At 45.6% G+C, this 27,652-nt stretch overlaps 1 protein-coding gene across 1 annotated transcript in view; it reads left to right on the top strand.

Annotated features, from left to right (window-relative positions):
* Positions 1-27,652, top strand: part of KSR1 (kinase suppressor of ras 1) — a 736,034-nt gene that overhangs the window by 660,731 nt on the left and 47,651 nt on the right. Inside the window, exons 17-19 of the mRNA XM_069614610.1 lie at positions 1,425-1,556; positions 2,850-2,985; positions 18,241-18,374. Of these exons, the coding sequence (XP_069470711.1) occupies positions 1,425-1,556; positions 2,850-2,985; positions 18,241-18,374 (402 nt within the window). The remainder of the gene's footprint in view (positions 1-1,424; positions 1,557-2,849; positions 2,986-18,240; positions 18,375-27,652) is intronic.

Below are 27,652 nucleotides of genomic sequence, written 5' to 3'. Positions count from 1 at the left end.
GCCTAACCCCCCCACCCCCCGCCAGGTGGTAATCTACATGCTGTGCTGTCCATGCATCGGGCAGTGCTCCCTCGCCCCACATCCTTAATGATCCCGGATTCTCACTTCCAGCATTAGGTGGGTCAGGGTTTCATTGGCCATTACGAGGTACTCCTCATCTCCTCGTGCACTCAGAAGAGTCCTTTACCATGGAACATTGTGCTTTTCAATTTCATTAATATAATATTGTATTGTAAATTTGCTTAGCCCGAACTATACATGTGATAGGGCAGCGCTCTCTTGACTGCAGGAATGAAGCTTTTTCAGCAAATGATACCATATTTCAATAGTGGCACTCTGTTCATGGCGGCATATGCAAGCTTTCCTTTTTACAGTCTTCTCACCAATCATTGTGCGTCGTATTCAGCTTATTTGGGTGTTTATTGCGCACTCCATTGTAGAGGAAGGGAGGGACTGGTCGAGGGGAGTGCAGGCTAATCTCTGGGTCTGTGTGCTTGTACCTGACTAGAGGGCAGTAGAAGGAGAGGGGTAGAAAAGGTAATGGTCAGTGGTCGGGGTACCAGAGGGTTTGCTTTCCTGATCCTTTAGAGAGGTAAGAGAATAGAGTGCTGGGAGGGACATGTCTGTTGGGGACCTCAGAAAGGAAGCATGGGTGAGGAGTGCTCCGTCTGGGCACTCATCTGAGAGGACAAAAACAGTAAAGTACACTTGAAGTTTTCATCAGGAGAGTTCAGTCGGGGACCATGGAGGTGATGAGTTTAGTTGCTAGGTGGTGTCAGTAGGTATATAGTGCTCAAGGGATGGGTAGCTGATTCTCTGGCTCATGTCGTACGTGCCTGCTTAAGAGATACTGCATTGATCATGGGCAGTTGTACTAGGGTCCTTTACACAAGGAGGCCACCCTTTTTAGGCACAAGCTTGAGGGTACTTACAGGCATGGAATTACTTCTCTGTCTTCCGGTCTGACATTCAACTGGGGGTTGGGGCACCACTGGAGGGGGTTGGGGGGTGCCCGGATGCAGGCAAATAGGTGGCACCTTTTGCTAACGGCCTGTGGCTGCCAGCTGTCCCCCCTCCAAGGTGAGACTGCCCTGGCCCAACCATCAAAGAGGGAGCAAGAGCTGGTCCAGTGGGTCGGCGTCCTCCTTGGTCGCCCCTGAACCTGCTGCTGAGGGTACTAGATGAAGGATGGGAGCCACAGGGGGGTGCCAGCTGGAGCCTGGCCAAGGTAAATGGCAGGTACTGGACCTGATGACGGTTCAGCAGTGCAGCGACTGAGTGATGAATTGTTTTACTGTCGTACAACAAGTCAACGTGTATAGAGTCCAGCGTTTGGATAGGATTGTAAATTGTTGAAATTGATCATTAGTCTGTGAAACTTTACAGTGACCTTTTTTAATATTGCTTCCATTATTTTTAACCAGACGAGAGAATGAGTTGAAATTGCCTCATGACTGGCTGTGCTATCTCGCTCCCGAAATAGTCCGCGAGATGTGTCCTGGTAAGGATGAAGACAAGCTGCCCTTTTCCAGAGCCGCCGATGTCTATGCCTTTGGGTAAGCCATTCTATGTGCATTTATCTTCCCCAGTGATGGATTTCTGGTTCTGTGGGATTAGAACCACCACAGTTAGTTTGTGGTCTTCTAGTCCGAATCTTGTAGGTCAACTTTATTTTTTTTTAATTTTTTTTTTAATGCGAGCTCCCCCCACAACCACCCCCCATCCCTGCCCGTAACGGTTGTATACGAATTGTTCGTATTACAACTGTTCGAATGACAATTGACCTTTTCACAATTGACCGAATTGTGACGGTCAATTGTAACATATATGCGGGGGGAAACCCCCCACCCAAAACCCAAACCCGCCCCAAACTATATATATATATATATATATATATATATATATATATATATATATATATATATATATATATATATATATATATATTAACGAACAATTTGGGTAATACCCCCGTAACAGGAATTCATCTGTGCAAGACCACCGTTCTACCCTTGTGGTTTTACCTTCCTGATTTGCGAGGAGAACCTACTTGTGTTTTCAGTGCGAAGTTGATTTCAAATTGCTGCACCCGAACGACTGAGAACTGCTTTTTTTGTTTTGAAAATGTTTGTTACATTTCCCCTGAGCGTTCAGCCACACCAATGAGGGCGGGTTGATATTTCTTTTGAGCTCAGGAATGCTAAGAATAATGAGATTACTGTGCAAAATAAGATCTGTTTTTGGAGCAAAGTAATGGGCGTGGATATCACTGTGTGAATCTATAATGCATGTTTAGGATACAGGAAAAAAGGATGCAGTCTTTACTCTAGAACTGTATGAAACAGTATTGGAGGAAAAACGAAGGACGATTTCGCCACTACATGTTTTTAGTGTGGTGGTAATAGGAATAGTTGGAGGAGTTATTAGCTTTGCAGCTCTGTTTTTGTGTGCACACCACCATATGAACTGACCCTGGTCCTTAGTGTATTGTATTGAACAGGTTAGTGGGTTAAACTGCTGCAGAGGGGTTCTCTGCAACATGCAGATCCAAGTACGGCTGAGCCCTCGCTGCTTCCGAGTTAGTGATATCCTATGATATTTTATTTATTGTGCGCCTAGCCTGTAGACAGGTGTTTCAAGGCGCGACGAGGCAAGGGAGGGAACAGGAGGCAAACAAGACAACGATCTTACTAGGCCCAGTGACATTGAGATGGCACAAGTGCAGGGGAGAGGGAAGGGGGAAAGTGCCTGGGGAAGGGGAGGGAGGGGCAAGGCATAGGATAAAAAATATATTGTGTGTGTGTGTACTTATATGTGCGCTATATAAGTGCTTTTTATTTCTTGTGCAGGACTGTGTGGTACGAGTTGCAAGCCCGGGATTGGCCCTTCCAGAGCCAGGCTGCTGAGGCACTTATTTGGCAAATCGGAAGTGGCGAAGGTGTGAAGCAAGTGCTGGCGACCATCAGTTTGGGGAAAGAAGTTACAGTAAGTCCAGGCACTTTGCACTCCTTATCAGCATGCCCTGCTCGCCTTCTAAAAGGATTAAGTTGCTCAAACTGATGGGCCGTAGAAGTAGAATTCTCGGCCACTGAGTACGGCAGGCAGGTCCCATACGCACCCATTTTCATGCATGTTCTTGAGCCCTCTCTCCACCTGCAAAAGTGCTTTCGAACGTTCACATTTTCCCTTTTGCCAGAGAGGTTTCAAATGGGTATCATGCGACTTGCATTGTGCTTTAATTCTTTTGAGGACCGCTCCAACCGTTCCCCCTCATTCAAGAAATTCTGAGGGTAATTTTGTGGGCAGAAGATGGGGATTCCTCCAAGTTTTTTCTTTACTTTTTTAAATTGTTTTTATTTTTTGAAGAAGGACGTAGACCATGTGCGCACACATCTCCAAACTGGAGACGTTTTAGAAAACGTGTTCAAATTGTTAAGCACTTTAAACCCCCTAGGGTAGGACAAATGATACGCGTCGGGTCCTAGTGGCTCAAGCATGCAAAATGATGTATGTCGGCGAGGTTATGACTGGAGAAGGGGAGGAGCCAACTGCTGCTCTGGCCTCTCTGAGGCAGAGTCTAGTATCTTCCACCCTGTCTCTGGATTTCCATATCCGCCAGCAGGTCCTAAAACCAGTTAGTTTCAATACCTCTGACCTCTGTGCCTACCCTCACCTTAGAGGGTGTTTGCCTCCTTGTGCAAGTGAAAAAACTGAGTGGGCACTGCTTATTTAATTAGAAAATCAGTTCAATGATATAGTATAAGTCAAATCTGTCATCCTGTCACCAAAGAAACCTCACTTTATGGGGTATTTAAATTATAAGAAGTAAATTCTGGGTTGGGCAACCGAGGAAATTGGAAAGTCCCCTTGTGTAACTAATACGTTAAGGTATTAATTCATATTAAACTCAAATATTTTACATAAAATTCGATATTCAATTCTTTCTTTCTCTGCACAAACTTCTCAAGTCAACGATCTAAAGTCCATAAAAAGGTTTTTTATTTCAAAGACACAGTCAGTCAATAATGTCCAATGCATTTCGGTCCATGGACCAAATTCTACCCATTGTGCCATATTTTGTATAGATTAAAACATCTTTGTGAATTTTCTGTAAGCAACCGGATTCCTTCTCAAGGATCTATCATCAAATCCTCTCTTTGGTATTTTTTTGTATTCCTCAGCAGGTCATATTCTATATCCAGAGGTCCATTAGCTTTATGTAAGCTGCCTGGCACCAGTGGATCACTGCAGAAGCTATAGGATGAGTACTCTTGTGTCCTATCCTCTTTCCTCCATAAACTTGGAATGGCCCTCAAACGGGGGACGGACCAGAGCATGCTGCTAGACAGCATTATAGAATCTTTAGTTTGCATGTGCACGTTACTCCGTCAGTCCCTTTCTCTGCATCAGATGGGTACGGAGCGTCAAGCGGCAGCTCTGCCTAGTTGTGCACTTAAATTGAAATTGATCTCCACAGCTTATGCCCAACAGGTTTTGAAGGTGTTTGGGGAGCCCATTGAGCTTTTCCTCCACAGGCCCTTTGTCTTTTTTGTTTGGGGAAGTTGCACGTGTGGGATACTTGCCGCTCGTCTGCCTCATTTTCCCTCCATTAACTACTGCGCAGACGTGAGCGTTGAGAGGCCTCATTCAACGAAGACCTTGCGGTAGCAGACCAAGTTTTCGTGTCAAGGAAAAATGTAAGTGAACAGTCATAATTTACAAGAGCATCTCGTGCTGGTGAGGCTTGAAAGGGTCTCACTCGGCATTGGAGGGCTCCGAGTCACCCTCTTCACCCCCACAATCGCTGGGCATACCAGGCTTGATCTGAGGTCCCAAGAGGGATTCTTGTAAGAGCCTGCACTGCACCCAAGACGCAAAGGCCCGGGATGGGGAAAATCCCTTATAAAATGCAAGTGCGTGCAGCACCATGGTATGTGGTTGAGCGAGGATGCTTTCGGGAGGGCCAACAAGCCTAACAGGGAAACCTCCCCTGGATTACCCTGTGCAAAACGCATGGGAGGGTGGAAACACCTAAACCCCCTACTTGGGGTGAGGATATACTCAGTGTGGGCACAAGGGCAGATCCCCAGGAAGGAGAAGGGTAGAAACCCTGGTGCAAGCACACATTGTCCCAATTAGAAAAGATAACCCAGATAAAATGGGTCTCCACTTGAGAGTGGCCAACATGGGAGAACCCTGAAAGAGCCACGTGTCTGCCGCTCTAGGGAAACCCCCAGAAGAGCTAAGCACAGTAGCATCCATGCAGGGCACTCGGACACAGATCGCTCTCTGTGTGGCAGAGACAATGACAAGGATTTTGTCCGTGCAAACACATGCGATGCAAGAAAAGAGCTGTCCCAGACAAGAGGCACAGCACAGGCCCTTTGACCCATGTATCTTCTGGATGGTCCCCTCACGGGATACATATTTGGATCAACAACCCTGGCAGGTGGTCTGTCACTTGCACCTTTGTGGTGTGAACAATCTGATGGGATTCTCCCCCAGAAACCTGTTCTGGGAACCTCCTCATGTGGCCATGGAAAGGCAGGTACTTTCTGATCCCGACACTGGGGGTGGTGTATTGCGGGAGGATCACAGGGAGTGGGGGTCAGACCAGGAAGACTAGGAGGCACCCCTTTTTAACTTTCCCCATAAGCCCTCCCTTTTGATGGCTATTTGCAAACTTAAAGAAGTGGGAAAATCCAACTTTTCTAAAGTAAACTGTATGAATCCCAGAATCCCATAGGGACTGAGACAAAGAAGAGGGATGAAGAGGCATGTAGAAGTAAAGGACAAGTAAGTAGGCCCAGCAGCTCTTGCCAGGGACAGGCAATTAATAATAATGACCTGCACCTGAATTCAATTGTCTCCTTAAGAGGTATACAAGGCTGCAGCAGGAGGGGATGGGTGGATGGGTGGATGGATGGATGGATGGATGGATGGATGGATGGATGGATGGATGGATGGATGGATGGATGGATGGCGCTGGAGCAGGATCTGGAATGCTGGCAGTAGTAGCAGAAGGAGAAAAGTAGGAAGCGGGCAATTCATGAGGTGTGATCAATTAAGTGACACCGGGACACGAGAAAAGCAGATTTCACCTACAAGTTCTGAGAGGGTCCTGTGTTCACAAACCCTGCCTTGCCGTGGCTGCACTGAGAGAGACGTGCTGAGATTGAAAGTCTTCCCAGGTGCGCCTAGTGGCTGTGAATGCAGAACTGTGATTGTGCTGCAACCCAAGGCCCGTGTAAAGAGGCAAGCCGAGGGTTGGAGGAGGAAAGGAGACTCCCCGTTAACAAGACAAGACCAGAGACACTCCAGAGGGGTGTGGGTGCCAAGTGTGCCTAAGTGGTAGCAGAGGGAGAAGAAGTCGGCAAGTGGAAGCAGCCCGCAACTGCATTGTTCTTAGAGCCGCTGAGTGAAGCTCTGTGTTCAGGTTCACCCTGAGAACCTTGCCGTTATTAGTTACCAGCTCTATATTAAGTCGTGTAAACGTGGGAGCAAGTCGAAACTGTTTGTTGTTATGAAGAGTCCTGCTGACAATGAAAATGTATCGTGCGCACTTTTAATACAAGTTGAAGTGCTCACATATAAAGGAAAGGTTTTCATTTCCCATAGTTAAACTAGTAAATGTTATCAGAGTGTCACGTGTCTCCAATTAAGAAGGGGAACACTTTTTAACTACTCGGAAACCCTAAAGTTGACTTTCACAAATTGTTACAAGACTTATTACATCAAAGAGAGGTTGTGTGTGAACAATTGTAGTTTATGACCGGAGTTGAAAAATATCTCTGGTTTAATAGTGGGAATACAGTTACTTACGATTCTTTACAGCTAAAGACCTTCTTTAAAGAGTGGTTGTGTGTACCTAAATCTGATATCCTTTTGAAGATTGAACCTTGTAACATTCATAACAAGTATTTAGTAAATGTAGAAGTTATTGAACTGGCTAGAAGCACAAGTATTAACTAAGCCAAGAGGCGAACCCTTTCTATAGTGAAAGCAGCCATGAATTCTGAGGTTGTTGAAGGTTCAGTGTCCTCTGATACAAGTGTGACATTGTTATTCAAAGCTGGAAGTGTGGCAATACAGCTTCAAGGTAGCTACTGGAATGAAGAGGGTGTGAATGAAACTGGGGAAGGAGCTGGGGGCTTATAAAAAGATCAACAATCTGTAATGGTGAGACTGTTGAAGCTGAGAGAAAGTCAGTTTGGAAGCAAAGGCAGGTTATAATGGTGACAGTTGCGAGAAACCAGAAGGTGTCTCACCCATTAGTCCTCTGCGATCTGTTATTCAGGTGGCCAGGCCACAGCCATCTCATTTGGATCCAGATCCAGGGGAGTGGACCAGTGTGTGAGGATCACCTGGGTGAGGGGTCTTGGGGGAGTGGGAGTGGGACACCGGATGGTGAGACGTGGTGTCCCCTTCCCTCTAAGACCTTTCCCCCATCCTACCAAGTATTCACAACATGAACATTTTCACGTGGACAGCCCGCTATGAGAGAAAATAGACTAACACCCGAGCAGTATACTTCACCTGTCTCAATATAATGGGCAGATAATTACACACACCTGACTTCCATTAGGCCTCCCGACACAGATAAAAGGAGAAGCATGAGAGCACAGAGCGAGGCAAAGCACACAATTAAACAGCAGTTTTTTGACGGCAGCTGAACGAGAGAAGAAAGACGGCAAAACAGAAGGGGATCGCAAGGAGGGAATTTCCCTAGCCCTTTCGACAAAGAACCGTTATTTTCCAGAAACCTTGAGAATAGAAAGCGTAAGACTAGGAAACCAGGCTAAAGAATCCTGCATTTTTTGTCAGAGATCGCCGGGGCAACCTGTGTCAATAATAAAGGCAGGGAGACGTAGCAGCCGCTGTGGTACCGTCCTTGGCTCCAAGAACAAAGCAGCGTCAATGAAATCAACACAGCCAGTGAGTTGGGGAAACTGGTATAAGGCTGGTCTGTGTTGAAGCCAAGGTTGCAAGCAGCAACATTGTATGACGAGCGCTGGAACGAACATTGTGATTGAACTTTAAAAGCAAGATATAATACCTTTGACAGTGTTCCGGCAGCGCGTGGGTGCTCAATCGGAGGTCTCTCTAAGGTATCCAGCTGAAAAGTGGCAAAAGTGAAAGGAGGAAAAAAGTTATATCAAGAAGAGAATAAGTAATTGTGAATCAAAGAGGTCCTGCGACGGGCCAAGTAAAATCCCACGCAGTCGTAAGTCTTCGATTTTGATTACGTAGAGAAAGATTGGAAAAGTAGACCAATTTGGTCCAGCCCGGCGGACGGAGACCAATTGAAGGTTTTGTGTTAAAGCGGGCCTAAGCCCGGCGTAGGAGGGCTCGGGGTGAACAGTAGATCATCTGAGAAGTTGTATATGTGAAATCATAAGAAGAAAGGAACTTTGATGTTTGTTGTGTTGCATCAGGCCCTCTGAAGTAAGAGACTGAGACTTGGCACTGAAAGGCCCTTAGGTTGAGGTTTTGAACTGCATGCTCTTGCTAGAGAAGCCAGAGAGGGTGCTAAGCTTGAGTGTGCCACCTTGTCCCGTGCCGAAAACACGAGGAAGGGAAGCCAACGGCTTGAATATCCTGACATATCATTTCTTAAACACTTTTTATTTTGCATAACATGGTTTCCCCACACTATTTGTATTTAGAAGTAAGGATTGGCAATAGGTTTATTAGTATAGGTCCTTGTATTTTGACAGACTCGACTAGGAATGCGTTATTATTTGATGGTCATAGCTTGCGCCCATCTTTAGATTTAGTTTTAGATGTGCGTTTTTCAAACACAATTGAAGTTCAATAAACACCCTTGAACTGTGAACACAGAAGAGGCAAAGAGTTTGCCCTTTTCTCATTAGCATAGGAAAGAAGAGTTCCATGCCTACCTGTGGAGGTCGAAGAGTCTTGTCTTTAAGTTGCCTAACAATCATAAAGTACAAAGTTAAAGCAGATATACCAGAACTATGGTTGTGTATAATACTGTCAAGGCATGTTACATTAAAGGTGGTTGAAGTAGCAGTATACTGTGCAACTAAGGAGTCTGTTCACACAGTAACAGCAATAGAAGGGTGGTTGGAAAGAGGAAAGCAACACCCTAATATGAAGCATCCTGACAAAGACACTGCAAAAGTCATAAATACTTGGAAAGTTATCGAAGAAGTTGTTCATTTATTCTTTGAACTGTGGCAAACAATCTTGTAAAAAGAATATCCAGGATTACCATTTGTGCTGTTTTCTTGGCTGGAATTGGAAGGGAACTTTTCAACTGAAAGCTGAAGAACTGGTACCAGTGGATTTTTGTTTGAACTTTTGTTTCATTTGGAACTTACAAGAACTGGTTCACGACTTTACTTTTCATTTTGAACATTTGGGGACATGACTCTGAACAATCCTGGGGAAGGGATTCACCCACTTATTTATGTTGTATATGATTTACTTTCATATTTTGTTGTTTAGTGTGAGGGCCAGTTTTGTATATGTGATAGTGATCCCCTTAGTTCTTGGACTAGTTAGGGAACACCCTGATAGAGTAGTTGTAGCAAGGATTTATTTGCACCTTTTTATTAATGAAATGCTTAATTCTGAGAAAAACACAAGCAGTTGTCCGCCTCGCAATACTGACCCCTCACAGTGGCTATACCACAACCTCTCCTCCAGCAACCTTACATGGCCACTGGGATGGATCAGAGGACATTTCCTGGCGAAGCAGAGGAATGATTAATGACCCGCTTTAAAAACTTCCTGCAAGGCCCAGACATGAGTTTTCTTTCATGGATCTAATACAAGAAATTAGCCCACTCCAATGGTAACAGCAGTGCCCACACAGGACGTGACTGCGCGTTTACACACAGCTCCAGTACAAACCACGTCAGAGCAGGCCACCTTGACAGATGCCACATTTTCACAAAGATCAACTGGACAAACAGTTATTCAGATGACGTAGGTTGCACCAGCAAAGGCAAAGGCTGAGGAGGACGAAGACGAACAAGAGGGAACATGCTCATCCCTTAGAATATTTTATGACCGGGTCTGGGGCATAGTGCCATTTTTACAACTTTTGGGGCTGTCAGAAGTACTAAGTAGACAAGCCGAGAGAGTGAGTATTCCAATGCAACAGGATATCGTGGCAGAAGCCAGAAAAGTCAGGGAGAAACCACATAATGTGCAACATATACACAAGAAGGTGGACTCCCACTACAAGCAGGAACCGACCGAGCAACTTTAGCTAGTAACCCCACTGCACACTCTGCGGTAGAGTCCTTGGTGCTGGCACACCTTAGATAAGCAAACGCAGACGCCATCCTTGCAGTGTGCAACAACAAGCTGTGACGTGAGATGGAGGAGTTTGCAGATGACCTACCGCTTCAGAGGAGTAATTGTTTGGCAGTCTTTGAGATGCCAAACTAGTAGCCAGCGATATGCTGGAGGCAGCGGTGGCGGAAGCCCGCGTTGACACTGCTTCAAAAGACATGTGCCTGGGGATCTACTTGGGTAGAGGAGCCTGGCTGAAAAGCACAAAGATACTCAATGACGTACAGGAAAAAAGGTGCAGGCCTCACCCTTCGATGGGATAAACCTTTTCCATCCAACCAAGAATTAGCGAAAATAAACCGCTCATAACCCCACAGCAAAAGCCTGTCGGCAATTTCCAGTACTACACAAAACACTGGTACATTGGTGTATCAACAGAAACAGCAACGCACTAATAGCGGTTTCAGAGGATTTCTCTCCCGCAACCAAGACAGGGATAGAAGGAACCAAGCCTCAGGGCAGCCATCCCGGACCCCCAAGAAAAGAATGAGGGCAGGAAAAACATTCTTACAAACAGCGCCGTCACAGACAGACACGCCTAGCGTTTGACACTTGTGACGGCATCATGAAGCAAGACAGACAACAGATTCAAACAAAAAGGTTTTATTAACTCAAATGTCATGATGGTGGAAGGCCTAACTTGTCCTATCCTAGGGTGTGATTTCCCTACCTAATGAAACTAAGGAAAGTCTAGTCAGTAAGTTCCACTTAAGTCTGTCTGTCTCCAAAACCTATACTTGCCCTCACAACTAAAGCTAAACGATGTGCAGGGATGTCAATAATGAAAGAAATGGTTTTCAAAATAATGTTCTGAGCTCTTTCCAGCTCCTGGCTTAATCATCAGCTCCCGTTCCCCAAGTTCAAGACATTTCCACGATAGCTTGGAGTTCCCTTCCCCAAGTTCAAACAGGCACCTTGTACTAAAAGTTCAAGATTAGTTCCAGATCAAATTTATACTGCTCTGGTTTTCTTACCAGTTCATCAGGTTGCTTTTCCTTGCTTTGCTTCAGCAACCTCCTTGGCTTTTTACAGTTGGGGCTCCCTGGTCTAGGCGCAGTTGTCGGATCGCACGGTCCACCCACTACAGGTCGCACAACTAGGAGCCCTAGGTTCACCTTGTTAACCTCTTGGTTTTGACAAAATGTGTCACAACTCCTTTGCCAGTTTTGGCCTTATCACACTGTGTTCTTGCGTATATTTCACTTCATGACAATTTTGTTTCTTTACCACTTTGTTCTTGTGTTCATTTTGTTCCCATCTCTGCTTTCTTTCGTGATTCATACAGTTTCATAATTGGCTTTCAAATGGGCAGCATCTGTAGTTCATGCACATTTGCCATAGGCTCATAGCTTAGCCCAAAAGCTTTAATTTAGTTTGGTATTCAATCTGCACAATCTTTCTCCCCGCCGCTTGCAGGTTAAATGACGTTTAATATTTGCTCCAGTTCAGTTTCTCATGTGAATACATTTCATTCATTCATTCATTTGTTTGTTCTTTCGTTCATTCAACTTCAATTCTGGGTTTCTCTTGCAGCCCCTGGAGGGCCCCGGCTCGAGTGGCTTCCCTCTGCACTCACTGGTCCTTGGCGACTCCACCGGGCAGCTGTGCACCATGCTTCTGCTTTTGCCTCTACATCTTGTTTCGTTCGCGAGCCCCGCTCGCTCTTCGATTTCGCTCTACAGATGACTGGCAGCTCCTCTTCCTCGCCCCAATACTAGAGTGGTTTGAATGAGGGAAAATGTGGGGAGCTGTGTTGCAATAGCCTATAAAGGTCAGGGGAAGGCTAGATTGGTCTTCATAAGGAAAAGAGGGATTCCATGTCTCACCTATGCTACTCATCTCCCAATCCTTAAGGACCCTCCACCCAGATGATCCTCCCTTGCTTCTCCGCCCCAAGTGTCAGGATCCAAAAGCAATGGCTTTTCCCTGGCCACCTGAGAAGAGGATCCAGGGGAAGTAGGAGTGCGGATACCCTTGGGTATCTCACACACTCCAGTGGCCCAGAAGCATACAACACCTTTAGGTGGAAGGATTTCGCCCCATTTACCGGCTTGGAGGACCATAGCCTCAGACAGATGGACAGGTTATCTCCTTCCAATCCCATCTCCACTGCCCCAACACTTTTCAACAAACCTATTAGGTTTACTGAAGCTAAAGAAGTTGGACGCCCTAGAGATCGATCAATTGGAAGAGTCTGGTGCAGGGATGCACTTAATGCTTTTTTGCGCTCCCAAGGAAGGACAAGGTGGGATGAAGAACCATTCTGGACTTCTCAAAGTTTGATTACCTCCCTATGGAGGGATTCAAAATGGTGACTCCTGGACAGTTTTGCTGGCGGGGACTGGTTATGGGCCCTGGATCTTCAGGATGCATACATGCAGATACCAATTTGGGAACCGCACCGATAATTCCTTTGATATTTCAGTACTGGGGACTCACTACCAGTACAAGGTACTTCCATTTGGTCTGAACCCAGCACCACAGGTTTTCATGAAAGTGATGGATGCCTTTATGTTGCACTTTCACTTACAGGGAGTACACATCTACCCCTATTTGGACGACTGGCTGAATCGAGGCTCGACGCCTTCACAGGTGACGACTTCACTCCCACTGGTCATGCAACAAGCATATGCACTGGGCCTGATGCTGAATCTGGAGGAATCAATTATGTCTCCAACACAAAGATCACAGTTCATAAGAATCACCTGGGATTGCACAAGGAGGAGAGTTTATCCACCACCAGACAAGCTAGAGAGCCTAAAAAAAACATGCAGCACAATTTACAGGAAGACCTCTTTACCAGCAAGGACACTTCCTAGCAACTCCTAGGTCTTAGGTCATCAGGCATTCTCATGACACCTCTGGCCAGGTTGCACATGAGACTTTTGCAACTTCATGATATGATGTGGCACTTAGAACGCGCCTATAAACAAGTGTTTCAAGGCGCGACTAGAAACGTACTGGGTCACTCCTTCCATGAGACGATAACATCAGGGCGGATGCCCTTAGCCATTGAACTCATACTCTGCATGAGTGGGAGATCAACGACAAGTTACTGCATGCAATATTTCAAGCCTGGGGAGCGCCATTTGTGGACCTCTTTGCAACACACGCAAACGAGAGGTGTGTGCTGTACTACTCTTGGAAGAGAAAAGGTTTAAATTCACTGGGGGATGTGTTTTGACTATCTCTATGCCTTCCATCCCATCCCACTGATGGCCACGTTTCTGCTTGAGCTGAAGCGATCAACAGCTTGCAAGATGATAATCATGGACCCTCATTGGCTGAAAAGGTTTTGGTTGTCGGACCTATAAAGCCTAAAACAACGGGGTCCATTGCTGTTGCCGATCTGGCCAGACCTACTCCAACAACAGGAAGGAAAGGTGCTTCACCCCAGTCACTGTCCCTGGCTGCTTGATACCTGAAGTGCTAGTAGATGGTCACTTTGGTTTATCTGACAAAAATGTGCCAATCATTAAAGCAGCCAGAAGGGTAATCACCAGGAAACAATACACTAGTAAATGGGTACGCTTCTTCCACTGGTGTTCTGCAGTTCAGATCCTCTTAAGGCAACGCAGAATGATGTGATGAGTTTTCTCACAGACCTGGCGGAAACCGGTATATCAGTGGACTCCTGTAGGACCTATCTTGCCGCAATAAGAGCTTATCTAAATAAGGATACAAAACCTACTCTTTAGCGGGCCCTCTCATAAAGCCCCATTTCAGGGGGATGATGAAGCTATTCCCACCGGTGAGGAAACCCCATAAACCACAATATCTTAATGTGGTCCTTACAGTGCTTATGCATAAGCCTTTTGAACCCATGGCCTCGACGCAGCTGAAGTGGGTGACGCAAAAAACAGCCTTCTTGGTGGCCATCACATCAGCAAGGAAGATATCGGAATTACAAGCACCCTGCATAGAGGAGCTTTACGTCGGCTTCTACAAAGACAAAGTGGTGCTAAAATCTAAATCGGCTTTCCCTCCCAAAGGTGGTCAGCACGTTGCACCTTAATGAGGTGCTCTGTGTTTTTTCCGGTCTGCGCTCGGAAGGTGAAAAAACACTACATACCCTCAATGCAGCACCAGCACACAAGTTTTGTTTGGACAGAACTAGTGCCATGCGCAAGACGACCCAACTTTTCGTGATCTTTGGAGGTGGTGTACCACGATCAGCGGCAGTCAAGGCTTTTATAGCATACTGGATGGTCAACACAATAGTGGGCGTGTCTTTTAGACCCTCATCCGTCATAAAATGGAATCCATTTATTCAGGGAAGCCTTAATGAGCTCTGGGTCATTTCCACTGTCGAAAACAAACAAGGACCCGGGACAGGGCCGATTGCGGAGGACGAATAATCCTATGTCCTGGCTGCCTGGAAGCTAGCTCTGGGCCCCGTGAGTCACTAGTCCTGCAGTGTGCCCCGGAGGGTGCTCTGCATTATATTGGAGGTGGTGCTCTCGCCCCCCTCATCGAAGGAGCTCGATGGCCGGCGGCCTCGGAGGCACCAGAGCCCCCGATCGGCTGTCTTGGAGTCCGGATGCATCCGCTCGTGACCATGTTACAGGCGAGCAGCTCTGGAGAGACACCCACCGAAAGGACCCATCAACGGTGGAACGGAGCGCCCACCCCCACGGTGGCTCTCCCGAAGAGCTGCATACATGGGTTGATATGGAGGCAGCTGCGGCTTCCACCTGGTGCCTCTCCCCCTCGGCGGACACCCCCCCCCCTCAAGGTACACAGTGGGGGCAACAGGCGGGAGGACGGGGATACCGCGCACATCTGCTAACGGACTGCTGAGGGTGCTTGGAGCGCACCGGGAGAGGGCCCGACGTGAGGCGGACGTGGGACGCCTGAGCTGGGAGCTTCTTGGAGGAGCCAGCTCTGCGTCCTGGAGCATGCACATGGCGGTGCGCTGCTTCCCCACTGCTTCCCACGAATCTAGCTGTGCTAATCAACTAAAGACAGCTCCACACCTGCACCCCCATACTGTATATCCGGCCCCTAGTCTGCCCCACATCATAGACCTGGCCCAGAAGGCCCACAGATAATCACAGCGCACTTACAAAACGAGCGCTTAGTGCAGACACAGTGCTGCGCTATTAATGCATATCACGCGCTGCAACTGTGATGTTACTTATGCCACAGTGGAACAAAGCCTGCTGATACCTCCACCATCTTAAGCAGTCTCAGATGCATCCAGAAATCCAGCTATGCACCTCTTCTAAGATCTGCTCTACGTTATTGCCCGTAGATTTCAGACATATGTATCTAGTATGCACCTGCCACCCTATTTATGAGATTGGCCCCATGCTAATACATGCTGACTCTAACCTTGCACTAATGTTATACCTCTGTGCTAGCACCACACATTTACCCTTAATTATGACCATGTGAATAAGTGTTGCTGCCGCCCGTAACTCAGGGCCGGACCATTTACATATATACTAACCTGGACAACGCAAATGTTTGTAGTTGCCGCCACGCAACATGTGGCTGGCACCATGCTCTTGCTTACCTATACTGACCTGCAATTTATATAGCTGCCGCCATATAAGAAGTGGTTGGCACTACATACTTGCACACTATTCTATTAGTCTCTGTCAAGTGCTTATTGTAACTGTTATAAGCAACATGTATGTATGTATGTATGTTTGCCTATAATGCACCTTTTTAACTAAGCAAGCCTTCATAACAGCGCTACGATGCCCCAGGGCCGTTTGGTGCTTTACAAATTCAAATAAATAAATAAATAAAGAAGGACAGCCAATAGAAAAATTGCCAGGTTTCTGGACTTTAAAATAAAATGCAGGCAGCCATGTTGATTCTGGAGCAAATGTCTACCATTGCAGTAAAAAAGGCTACATCGCCTTGCAACGACAAGTACACAGCTGCCCCCAATCTGAAAAACGGACCCACATGATGACAAAACTCACCCAAATGGCCAAATGGAACACTTTTACAGTGGCCCTGCCCTGGCAGCCTTATCTATACCAAGTCTCACATTTTAAACATGAGTTGCAGACTCCAGCAAGGCTTTTGATTAAGTCCCAGTGAAGAGAAAAAGACGTAGACACCAGAAAAGATCATAAAAATCTAGGGCGCTGCCAAAATTGGTGAAAAGGAGCCAAAGATGGATTTCTGACCTAACAGTAGCACTGTGAATATAATTTGTATTCCAAAGTAATGGTCTCAATGTATCTTTCTCTGAAAAACAAAAGGACGAATCGGCCCTGCTGGGATTCAAATTTGTGGTCCATTGTTTAAATACAGATCTCTGCGGTGAGTCGTCAACTCACTGAACTCTTCTTTCTTGATACTGCGCTAAAAGGAAGTGTAGAATTGTTCCGAATAGCAGTGTAAAGTGCCCCCATGGAGTACCATTTATTTGAAATTCTGTATGGTGTCGGTGATGACATTGATGGCATTTTATATTGTTCTTTGACTATTATTTAGAGCATTGGTCCTGCAACCCGAGGCTCTCCAGATGTTTGGACTAGGACTCCCATGATCCCACAGTATAAGCTATGCTGACTAGGACTAGCGGGAGTTGTAGACCAAAGCATCAGGAGAGCCTAAGGTTGCACCCTGCCTGGTTCCATATGCACCTAAAGGTTAGGGTGCAGTTTGTGCTGAAGTAACCATGCTCCATCGGTGCTGCATGGATAACATTGGGCTAGATTTCGCTCTCTGGGGGAAATAGCTGGAGTCTCGTGGCGGAGAATAATTCCAGCTATCGGTACCACCTGTATGGGGAAAAAAGATCAAATCGCATACCATGGGATGAGGAATTCCCTTCCGGGTTATTTGTGGATTACCCCCTTTTAATACCAAAGAACTTCAACGCACCAGTCACAGGGATGTTCCCACCACCACACCGTTTTATTTCCAATTCGGGATAAACACTCATTTGCTTGGTGCATCCCTAAGCAGTCTAGCTCAGGCTCAAAAAGCCATTCATGAAATAGTGATGGCCGATAAGACAATGGCACTGGTCTCACTTGGGGTACAATGTGAGCATTTCCTTCAATGATGCCCACCCACAGTGCTTTGCTCTTTGGCTCTGAACAGGAGGTGAACATCTGGCGATGACTAGTGACTCGGTCACATGTGTGGCTTGTTAAATGAAATTGTCTGTTTTAGTCTTTTTGTGATCACTTGCACTGCACTTGGTCTCTTTCAGCTTTTAGTATGTGTAGCTTGCTTGCTTTCATGATGCAACCCTGTATTATTTATTTTGAATGTTTTGCCTTGCGACTCAGCGCATGTTTTGGACTGAGGCCCAGGATCCCTCACCATTGACCATGCTGACTAGGGCTGATGTGAGTTGTAGTGCAAAACATCTGGAAAGGCAAAGGTTGTGGACCCCTGCTGTAGTGTCATTGTTTACATTTAAAAAGTCGTCTGCAAAGGTCATGGAACCACCCTCCACGCACACGTATAGAAAGCCATAAGCCGCCTTGTGTTTTCCACTGAAGTGAGGTATATGGAATGTGTTTGCTGATAGATGAAGTAAGTTCTGATTTCTGAAAATGACTGCCTCCTGTAAGCAGGGAGTTGGGGAAACCCCCTTCTTCCCCAGTGAAGTTTTGAAAAGGTGCACAATACTTCAGTTTGAATTCCAACGATTGCAGGAAGCATCGGGTCAGTTTCCTGCCTGTGGAATTCCCCTCTTACTTTCTGGGGAAGCAATCCTTTATAAGATAATTAAAAGCAGATTGAACTCTGTGGCCAATAAGTGGTGGTGTAGATTCGAGGGCCTACAAGCAGTTCAAAATGACACACACAGCTAAAGCTTTGCAAACGACCCATTATTGTGAATACTTTGCTTCTTTAACTGGCCCAGGTTTGATATTGATTGTTGAAGTTCGTACCTTATGTAACCTCTCTTCATTGGAAATGTGTGTTCTGCAGGAAATCCTGTCCGTGTGCTGGGCCTTCGATGTTGGCGAAAGGCCGAGCTTCACCCTTCTGATGGACATGCTGGAGAAGCTCCCGAAGCTGAACAGGAGGTTATCCCACCCGGGGCACTTCTGGAAGTCTGCTGAGTGAGTAATAGCTGGGATTATTGTGTTGTGATTACTTCCAATCTATGCTCCTGCTGGAAGCATCCTCCCAGCCACGGCCAGTGATGCAATAGGCAGTTACAAGCAGGGGTCTGGGCCACCACCAGAAGAGCGCCACAAATGGCCGCGCTTTTGCTTCTAAAGTCATACCATCTTGCCTCATTGTTGGGGAGGAGGGGTCCAAAATTTCACTCGCTTTGCAATTGACGCAGCCAAATCCTTTCACTGGGCCTGGCCAGAGCAGATATGCCTGGAACACCAAAAGATTGACGAAGCAGCTTTTAGGAAAGGGGAGTTCTGCTGTACAGCGCTTGTGGAAAAGGGGTCTGTAAAAGACGAACGGGGGTCAAAACTCAAGGGCATTGTGAAGAGTTAAAGGCATGGTCTAGTAACATTTTTTATTGTCCCTACGGGTCGGCCATGTTTTTTTTAAGCCTTAGTGGCTCGATTTTAGAAAACTTTCCTATGGACCTTACCCGAGTTTTCATCCATTAAACGCACACGAAAACAGGCACCAGGGCGCCGCCATTTTGTGATAATCCTATCACTTGCCGCATCGCCCTGGCTGACCTGCTTCTGCGGCACTAAATCAATTCCCCCGCCCCTGAGCCTGACATTATCCAAACATTCATATTCCCCGCCTCTCTCCGTAACGTTACTGTGCTACGTAGGCAAACGCACCCAGTCGTCTTCTACGCGACTTCATACAGAACCCGGAAACCAACACAGATCATCTCACAACACAGCGCGCCACAATTCGGAATATGAAACTGTACTTTAAAATCAAACAGCAACACGGTACATTTGGTAAAGGACATTTATTTGACATTAAATGTTTAGAGAATATTCAGCAATTGCCATATGAACTCCGAAAGCCATTTATTTTCTTTTATCTGTATCTGCAATGGTACACAGGGTGTTGCTTTTCGTTAAAAGAAGCACTTTGGAAGCACAGTGAACCGCAAGGCTGTTCCATCAACTAGGCACTAGTCCATCGTAAAGGTTGATATGTTGCTTCTAGCCACTAGTACAGCGTAAGGGCATGTGGGCCCTTGGCGATCGTCCCATAAAATTGTCAGTGTGCTCCAGTTGTTCACACGAAGCTGCAGGTGTCTCACGAAGAAACCGTCTGCTGGTGTCTCAAACTGATGGCAGTAGCAGAAGGGGAGCAAATACCTGTTATGAAAACAAAAAAATTATAATTAGTCTCGCCAGCCGATCTTCATTAATATTACTCATTTTATTTATTACAGCCGATCAGAAACTATTTGCTTGCAAGGATAGTTCAATGGAGTATGTTCGGCTCTAAAATCAATGCGAAAAGTAACGAAATAAATCAAGGCCAACACACAATGATAAACGACAGTTAGTCTACATGCGTGAGGAATGATATGATCTATGATATGGCATTTGTAACGCGGCTATACTCAAGTGTTTCAAGGCAGGTGGGGAACAAGGGCAGACAAACAACGATCCTACTAGGCCAGGTGTCTTTCTGATCCCGCATGGGGAAGGGAGGAGGAGGGGTAAAAGTGCTGTACATGGTTAGTTGAATACAAATTAAATAATAGGGCCAGCTGGTGGCAAGTGCAAGGTAAATGTCGGGAGAAGGGGCTGAAGGATACAGAGACAGTCCCGTAGTGCAGGTAGGCAGTGCAGGGAAAAGTGGCTGGGCCAAGGACCGAGATCGGTGAGACCAGTGGACCTGCGTGCCCACTACGAACACGTTTTCCTTGCTTTTCCTAGCTCTTCATTCATTCATTTATTCATGCATCCATTCATTAAATCTTCATTCCGGTATAAAAGCGTGTAAAGATTTACTTACATTATATTTGAAATTTCCATTGTGTCTCTTCGTAATGCAGTCTGTAAAACGGACCGTGCTCTTGACAACGATTTTTCGTATACTGAACTAAAATGAAACTCGGTCTAGTTTCGGAATTTTCTGCCTTATCGTCTTACATTATTGCGCACCCCCTTCAAATGTAGTTCTTTCGGCATGGTCCCTGTCTCAAGGTCAAAAAACAATAGACCCTTATACTTCCAGTGCGACTTGTGGGCCTCATCTGGGTGCGAGCTGAAAATCAAAGCCGCTGTCCTTCGCTTTCTTAATTTGCAACATCACGTAGTATAGGCATCTGTGAGAACTTGAAGTTTAGAATCCCTCTATGTAGTGCGCCTCAATGTGCAAATGCGAACTGGCTTCTCTCCCAAATGCCACGGCCCGCTTGGCACGTTCTAAGTGCCCCAATTTTGTCCCCGTTGTCTGCGAGCTTTGCAGCCCAAATTGAGACATTTAATTTTTGGCGGAAGGTCAGGGAAAGTATAAAGTACCACAGGAGTTGAGTTAAAAGTGAGATTTATTGTTTGTTTTATTATTTGCAATACACAAGCCTCCCCTCCGTTAACAGTGCGCAGCATTTACATGAGATGAGACATGATAAAAATATATACATACACATATATGAGGTGAATAGAGAGAATTCAAAGATGACACCCAGCTTGTTCGCCACCCATGATGGTGAAGGTAGGGGTTAGGGTTACAGGTACACTGTACAATAATATTTATTTACAAAAAGACAATCGTATTGCAATTATTTAAACCGGGATTTGTACTTCACAACCAGCTGTGCTTCGGGTGGGCATGGCACAGTCGCAATGTTCGGTGGCAATGGATCACTGCTCTGCACAGAAACGTCCAAAATTCCATATCTGTGCTTCTCTAACACAGCAACAATAAGGCCTTTCACAAAGTCGAACTGCATTTCATCATAGACTGGTTTGATCACCCATTGCTTACTTCGTTTTGAAAACACCTTAGTGTAGCGAGGCATCCTTACTTTACCCCTAGTCCTAGATTGTTCACGTCCGACATTGCTGTTATGGGCCAAGACCGCTAGTAGAGTGCGATGTTTCATGCCCCGAAAGCTAAAATGCAAGCGGTTTGGCCTGTACTTTAGGCACATATTGTGGAACACCTCCAAATCTCCTGTGTGACAGAATTCTGTCAGTCCTCTCAAATCTCTTGATAGAGTTTTGTCAAACAATCTTCTCAATGGCTTTGTGGGTCGGTGAAGATGGAATCAACCACTTCTTCTTCCGTGCCTCCTCTGGGGAGAAAGGGCCATGTTCACATTGGTGGAAATGTTGATTTGCTGTCCAGCGGTGAACGTTGGTACAGTGGTGCATCAGTGACCGCCATTTTTCAAGTAGTATTTCCACTGATCCTTCACAAGTTTTTGAGCTCCACCAAAGATGGTTGGTGATAGAAAGGGACCACTGCAAAATACTTTCAAAACCTTTTTATTTTCCTGCAGCCGAGATTTTCTTACTGATTGATTTAGCAAGATGCCATACGTCAAATTGATGATTAATATGTGGGAACTGCTCTCTCATTGTCTTGGCAATTGAAACGTGTCTGTCCGTGGCTATGAGGTCGATGTGCATTCCCCTTGATTGTAGATATTCCACTGATTTTATAAATCCTAGTTTCTCCATGGCCACTGACGATGTACATTGTGTTACCTGCACGACCACCGAACTCACAATTTTCTTACTATCCATGTCCTGAAAGTGGTAGGTGCAGTACTTGGCAGAAAATCCAGGGCTGTTGCACTGTCCATCGCCGGCTAGCCTGAATCGTTTGCCTTCAAATGTACTTGCTAGAGACAATTGTTCAATTTTCCAAGCATCACTAATGGCCGGAAACAGATAATCACGTTGGTATATATAGTACAGCGCTTTAGAAATGAAATGGAGTCCCACAAACTGAAAGAAAGCCTCTAACTTTCTAAAACTGGAGCCACTAAAAAGTGATGCAGCTGCACACAGTAGATTGCCTGCTGGCAGTTTCCCCAGCATCGGTTGTGCAGACCATGAGAACCTATAATTTAATCTACAGGCGGCATTTATTTTCACGTTACTGCCTTTTATTTGACGAGTCACATTAATCAATGGCTTCCCACATACTTTCCCTCTAATGGAATGCACACATTTCAGCATACTTATAATTTCCATCAAACAACTGTCGAATACAATGTATTTGCTCTCTTTCATTAGACTGTCATCCTGCGTCAACATTGTTTCGGCCTGTGACGTTGTGGAGATTTCAACACATTGGAAAGTAATATCGCTGATATCAAGTTCTGATGCGTCTATGGATGCTGTGGCTGGTTCATTCTCTGTCATTTCGACATCTATTACTTCAACATTGATGGGAGAACACAACAATGTCGACAGGTTTTTGGGTGGGAAATTTTTGGCGGGTGTAGATTGTGTGAATTGATCTGCAACTACTTCAGAGCTATCTTCAATACATTCAATAACATCTTCTTGTGGTGGTGCGGTCGCACTGTAGCAATGGTCCAATGCAACTTTGCTGTAGTCTCCAAACACAGGTAATTCATGTTCTGGCCATTGGACATGCGCATCTCGAGCCTGAACACGCCTCGCCTCAATTAATAGTTCCTCCATAATGTACATGGTCTGGCAAGCAACATCTCTCATTCGCTTCACTGTCTGTGTATGTAAAGTTCTGACACCCACGGGTAACTGGAGGAGAGATTGGAAAAGGGATTTTCAGTTTAAACACAAGATAAAGTGTAGTCCAATTGACTGGAAAAAAAACATAAAATAGTCCCCAGCACAAACATTTTTTTAAAATTATGAACTGTTTGTAACTAACCTTTTTTTGGTTTTTTTTCTTTGAAACTTTTTTGACTCGACCTTCAACATCTGCACGATGTAGCTCCGATTCGTTTCCGCATGTCCTCCCTTCCTCTTGCGCTGCAACGACTATATTTTCTGTATCCGCATAGACAGCACGGAATGAGGCTCCATCGTCTCCCTGAAACATAGTACTTTCATTACTATGTATCAAAATATTGTTAGCATAAAACACACGTGAGGACGAACACACAGGTACATCTCAATAACCAAACACGATTTAAACATTGTGTGCAGCAATCAAACGACAAGTATTCGGCCAGTGATGATCTATTTCGATGGAGCTGTCAGTATCCATACCTCTGGCTCTGCATGGACTGCCATGAAAGGTTGTATTGGAGAGGAGGCATCCGCATCTCCCTGAAACACAGTACCTGCATTAGTATGCTTTTCAATATTGGAAGCACAACACACACTTGGGGTCGAACGCACAGGTACATATAAAGAGATAACCAGAAATGATGCATTGTCTAAAAGAATCAAGGAAAATCTAAATATGATCACATTTCATCGACTTATTTCTCCGATTTATTTACATCTGCATCATCTAAATTGGATGTTGTGATTGTAGTGGAAGCTTCGTCGTCTCCCTGAAACACAGCACTTGCGTTAATAGGGAAGAAAGTATAGCAAATGGAATCAAGTTATATGATCACGCATGATGGAGCTGTCAGTATCCATACCTCGTGCTGCTGAAGAACATCTAGAAATGTTGTAGATGTGGCGGACGCTTCAGCATCTCCCTGAAAGACAGTACTTGCATTAGTATGGATAACACTAATTATAACTGAAAACAAACACCAGTTGACGATAACTTAGGTGTATATCAATTGGAAAGCACTAACCAAACATTCGGTAAAATAATTACAAGATAGAATAAAACGATTACTTGACATGCATAAAACAAGTATGTAGCGGATAAGCCTAGTAAGATTACCTGATACGTGCTAGAAGTGGTTGATAACTGCGACCACGTCAAGGATGTAGAATGTTCTTGCTTCAGATTCAAGGGATAGTCAAGAAGTTGTAAAGGTATATTAACGATTGATAATGAAATGCCAATATTAAAAATAGCCATGTAAGGCGCCAGAATACTTACAAGGGATAGAACACCTACAATATCAATTAATCCATTCGGCTACCTACACACTACCGCAAGGCCTAAAGCTAAATCCGGACACTTGACTCACCAGTGGCGGAATGTGGACAAATAGAGTGGGTATAGCGTTTTCGATCAATTTCCGTGTCGTTCGCCGTTTATTCTTCTTTGTTACCCAAGATGTTGTGTACATGTCCAAGGAAAAGTGCCGGCTGCAGATGCGGTATCGATCACCCCTCTTGTCCTGTAAGACTTGTTGGACTCTACTTTCCAGCTCATCCAGTGGATATCCGCAATGTCTGACCCATTCTCTTATTCGATCAACAATATTTGGGAATACATGCATTGTAGTGCCTTCAGATTTCGCATGGGTCTTCGAAGGGCAACCGCTAATCAAACAGGCAGGCATTGTTGATAAATCTGAAAAGTAAATATCGACATTATTATACAATCTTCATGAATAAAGATTTGATACAAAAGTAAATGAATCATACAATGATCAATGCAAGGTTTGTTTTGGTCGCAGGAACTATACCGGTTCATTATGTGCGGCTAAGTATTTGCATACGTTGCAGAAATGTATAAATGATGTGACTAAAATATGAACATGTGACTCGTCCCTTGGATGTTCTATCTTGCACGAGAAGGAAACATGCTTACATTGTAGACTGGACCCCCGAAGGATGCAATTCGATGACAATAGACAAAGATGAAAATAAATAGATCTATTGATAGCATAGCAATGGAAACTCAAGTCAACAGCAATGAGACCAATGAACACAGCACTATTGTGTACTCTACTCGCAAATAGATAGAAATTTAAAAATCTGCGAAATATGACTAGGATACATGGCCTTACCTTGACCAACAAACAGTTGGATTCAGCAAGCAGAGCAGTATGTTGCAGGAGAATAGGTGGGTGGCCACAGGTAGCACACTGATGGGTTTGCTCTAAGCGGTCACAGAAGTTTGCGGATAGCACGACGACGAGCAGATTAGCGTAGATCTCAGTGGTTGCCAGGTAGCACGTTCAGGGGTTGACTTGCAAAGCACAAAGATGTTCTCATGAGACATATCAAGTGGTTTATAAAGTATTAGAAACAAGGTTGTGTTTGTGAATGAATGACGTATGTATGTCGTGGTATTAGGGGGGCGGCCTGCTTCAAGGGGAGGCCTGGCTGGAGACACGGGGTCTGAGGAGGCCATGTGACAGATGGCCCCTTGGCGTGGGATACCTTTTGAAGTGTACATGTAGTTTGGCACCTTGGCCTTTCGCGCCCCTGACAGTGCGCATCCACTGGCGCGAACCGCCTTTGATAGAGGGGGGTGGGCTGGATGGGCCTGGGGCGTGCAGATAAGGCACAGGAAGACTGCTGAATGGAGACACACTTATGTGGATTGCAGGGGGCGGCCTGCCTCAGGGGAGGCCTGCCTGGAGACACGGGGTCTGAGGAGACCATGTGAACGATGGCCCCTGGACATAAGATAACTTTTTTGAAGTGTACATGTTGTTTGGCACCTTGGCCTTTCGCACCCCAGACAGCCCCACATGCCAGTGCTCATCCACGGGTGCGAACTGCCTTTGATAGGGGGGGGTGGATGGATGGGCCGGTGGGCGTGCAGATAAGTGTGTGGGAACGAGGGGCCATCAGGCCCCTCTCGATGGTCCCTCTCATGCTTTACTTCTCAGTAGAAACTCGGACCAAGTGCCTCCAGTAGTGGGTTCACCCCTTGCCCTTATGTGATAACTTTGGTTGACAATCGCGTAGATGGGACCACTGAGCATGACTCTTCCTCTGAGATCACTGTCCTGCATGTGAACCAGCCTGAACTAAGCACATCGCTCGTTCATCTCCATAAACGTGTCCTTGCCCACACGCCCTCGCCAGTGGAAACTTACTGCCATTGTGACCCTGTGTACCTGCAATGTATGCTCTTCAAGTGCCAGACCACTGACCACGACATGATGCCCACCTAGCAGATGCCGCATTAACATTAGACCCCTACTGCAGTATATCGTTGCTTATCAATAACAAATGCCACATACCAGAGATTCTTGTGAGCACAGACCCACACTTCAACCGGTGTATTACAGTGGTCAAGACCCTTAACCTAAGGCCTGTATAATCCAATGTTAATTGTTAGTATAGATATATGTGTGACATTTTTAGAGACATAACCTACTGAAAGACTTTGAACAAGTGTTATTTAGTGCATGCATTATCGAGAATATTTTATGTTAGCTTAGATAGTGACCCACCTTCTTCACAGCGACGAGACCTTCACCCATTCGGAGCACAGATGTCTGACGTCCATCCTTGAATGGAGACACACTTGATTCATTTAAAAAAATCGAAACAACCGTTGTTAAAATATATGTGGTTTTATTTTGAATCTTATTTTCATGACACAAAAATACAAGACTTTAAAGATTATACAAGTCAGGTTGCAGCACAGCGAGAGAAAATCCCCTGTACTGACCGCTGTCACTCGGGAACGTTTCTCTTATGGCACGGACTGCACAGGCGGGAATCGCTCTTCGAACGCGTTGTCCAAGCCTCCCGTGGAGCCACCATGTAAAGGAACGATAGGCCACCAGCCTGTACCACCTGTGAAAAGGAATGAAACAAACTGTTTTTAAATGACCAAGATAAGTTTAATAAACGTTTGTTGTCAATGACAATTCTTGTAACTAATGGCATTTTGCACGGACAAATCCTATCTAGACAATGCACACTATTGAACGGCTTACATGCGTTACAATGATATGTAGATGTAATTTTGGATATAGTAGAAGAACATGAAATAGGAGTGGAATGACAAGCAGAGTATACTTACTTGTTACTCGGATTACGAGGACGAACAGTTGCGCGAAGTTCGTGCATAAGCACCATCATTATTCTCAACACAGCCCGTGTGAGGCAGGCTGCCCTGAAGTCTGGCAGCTCGGTGATGCATTGCGGTCGTGGCTCGCCTTCCGAAATGTAGGCCAGGCATCCGAGTTTTCTCGGCAGCAGCAGTTCTCCTCCTCGGTTGGCATTAGCTCGCACCGATTGCATGTGCACCAGGTGGAGACGCCGTCCATGCGACTAGGCCCAGGCTCTTCATCTGTTGATTCATCCTGCCAACTGCTGTCAGAATCCCCATCGTTTTCGCGTGCTTCCCCTTCCAGTAGTTCCTCCTCGGTATACTCGGGCTCGTACATGTAGGGCATTATTGTAGTCATTGTGTGGTAAACAAAGTAAAATAATTTACCGAGATGGTACAGGTGTTCACACGGGCTACAAGCGGCGAAGGTAGCACAGAGAGAGGAATGGAATCTAAAATCTGCTGCTGTGTGTTGTGAAACGGTCTGTTTATACTTATTGAGGAAAGAGGCGTCTTGCCATTTCCATGGCGACACGTCATTAGCTGAAGCGCAGCGAATGTTGACACA

The sequence above is a fragment of the Ambystoma mexicanum genome, chromosome 9 (genome assembly GCF_040938575.1).
Source record: "Ambystoma mexicanum isolate Mex_15411 chromosome 9, UKY_AmexF1_1, whole genome shotgun sequence".
NCBI classification, from domain to species: Eukaryota; Metazoa; Chordata; class Amphibia; order Caudata; family Ambystomatidae; genus Ambystoma; species Ambystoma mexicanum.
The sequence above is the reverse complement of the archived record's forward strand: the minus strand, read 5'-3'. Positions and strand labels throughout refer to the sequence as shown.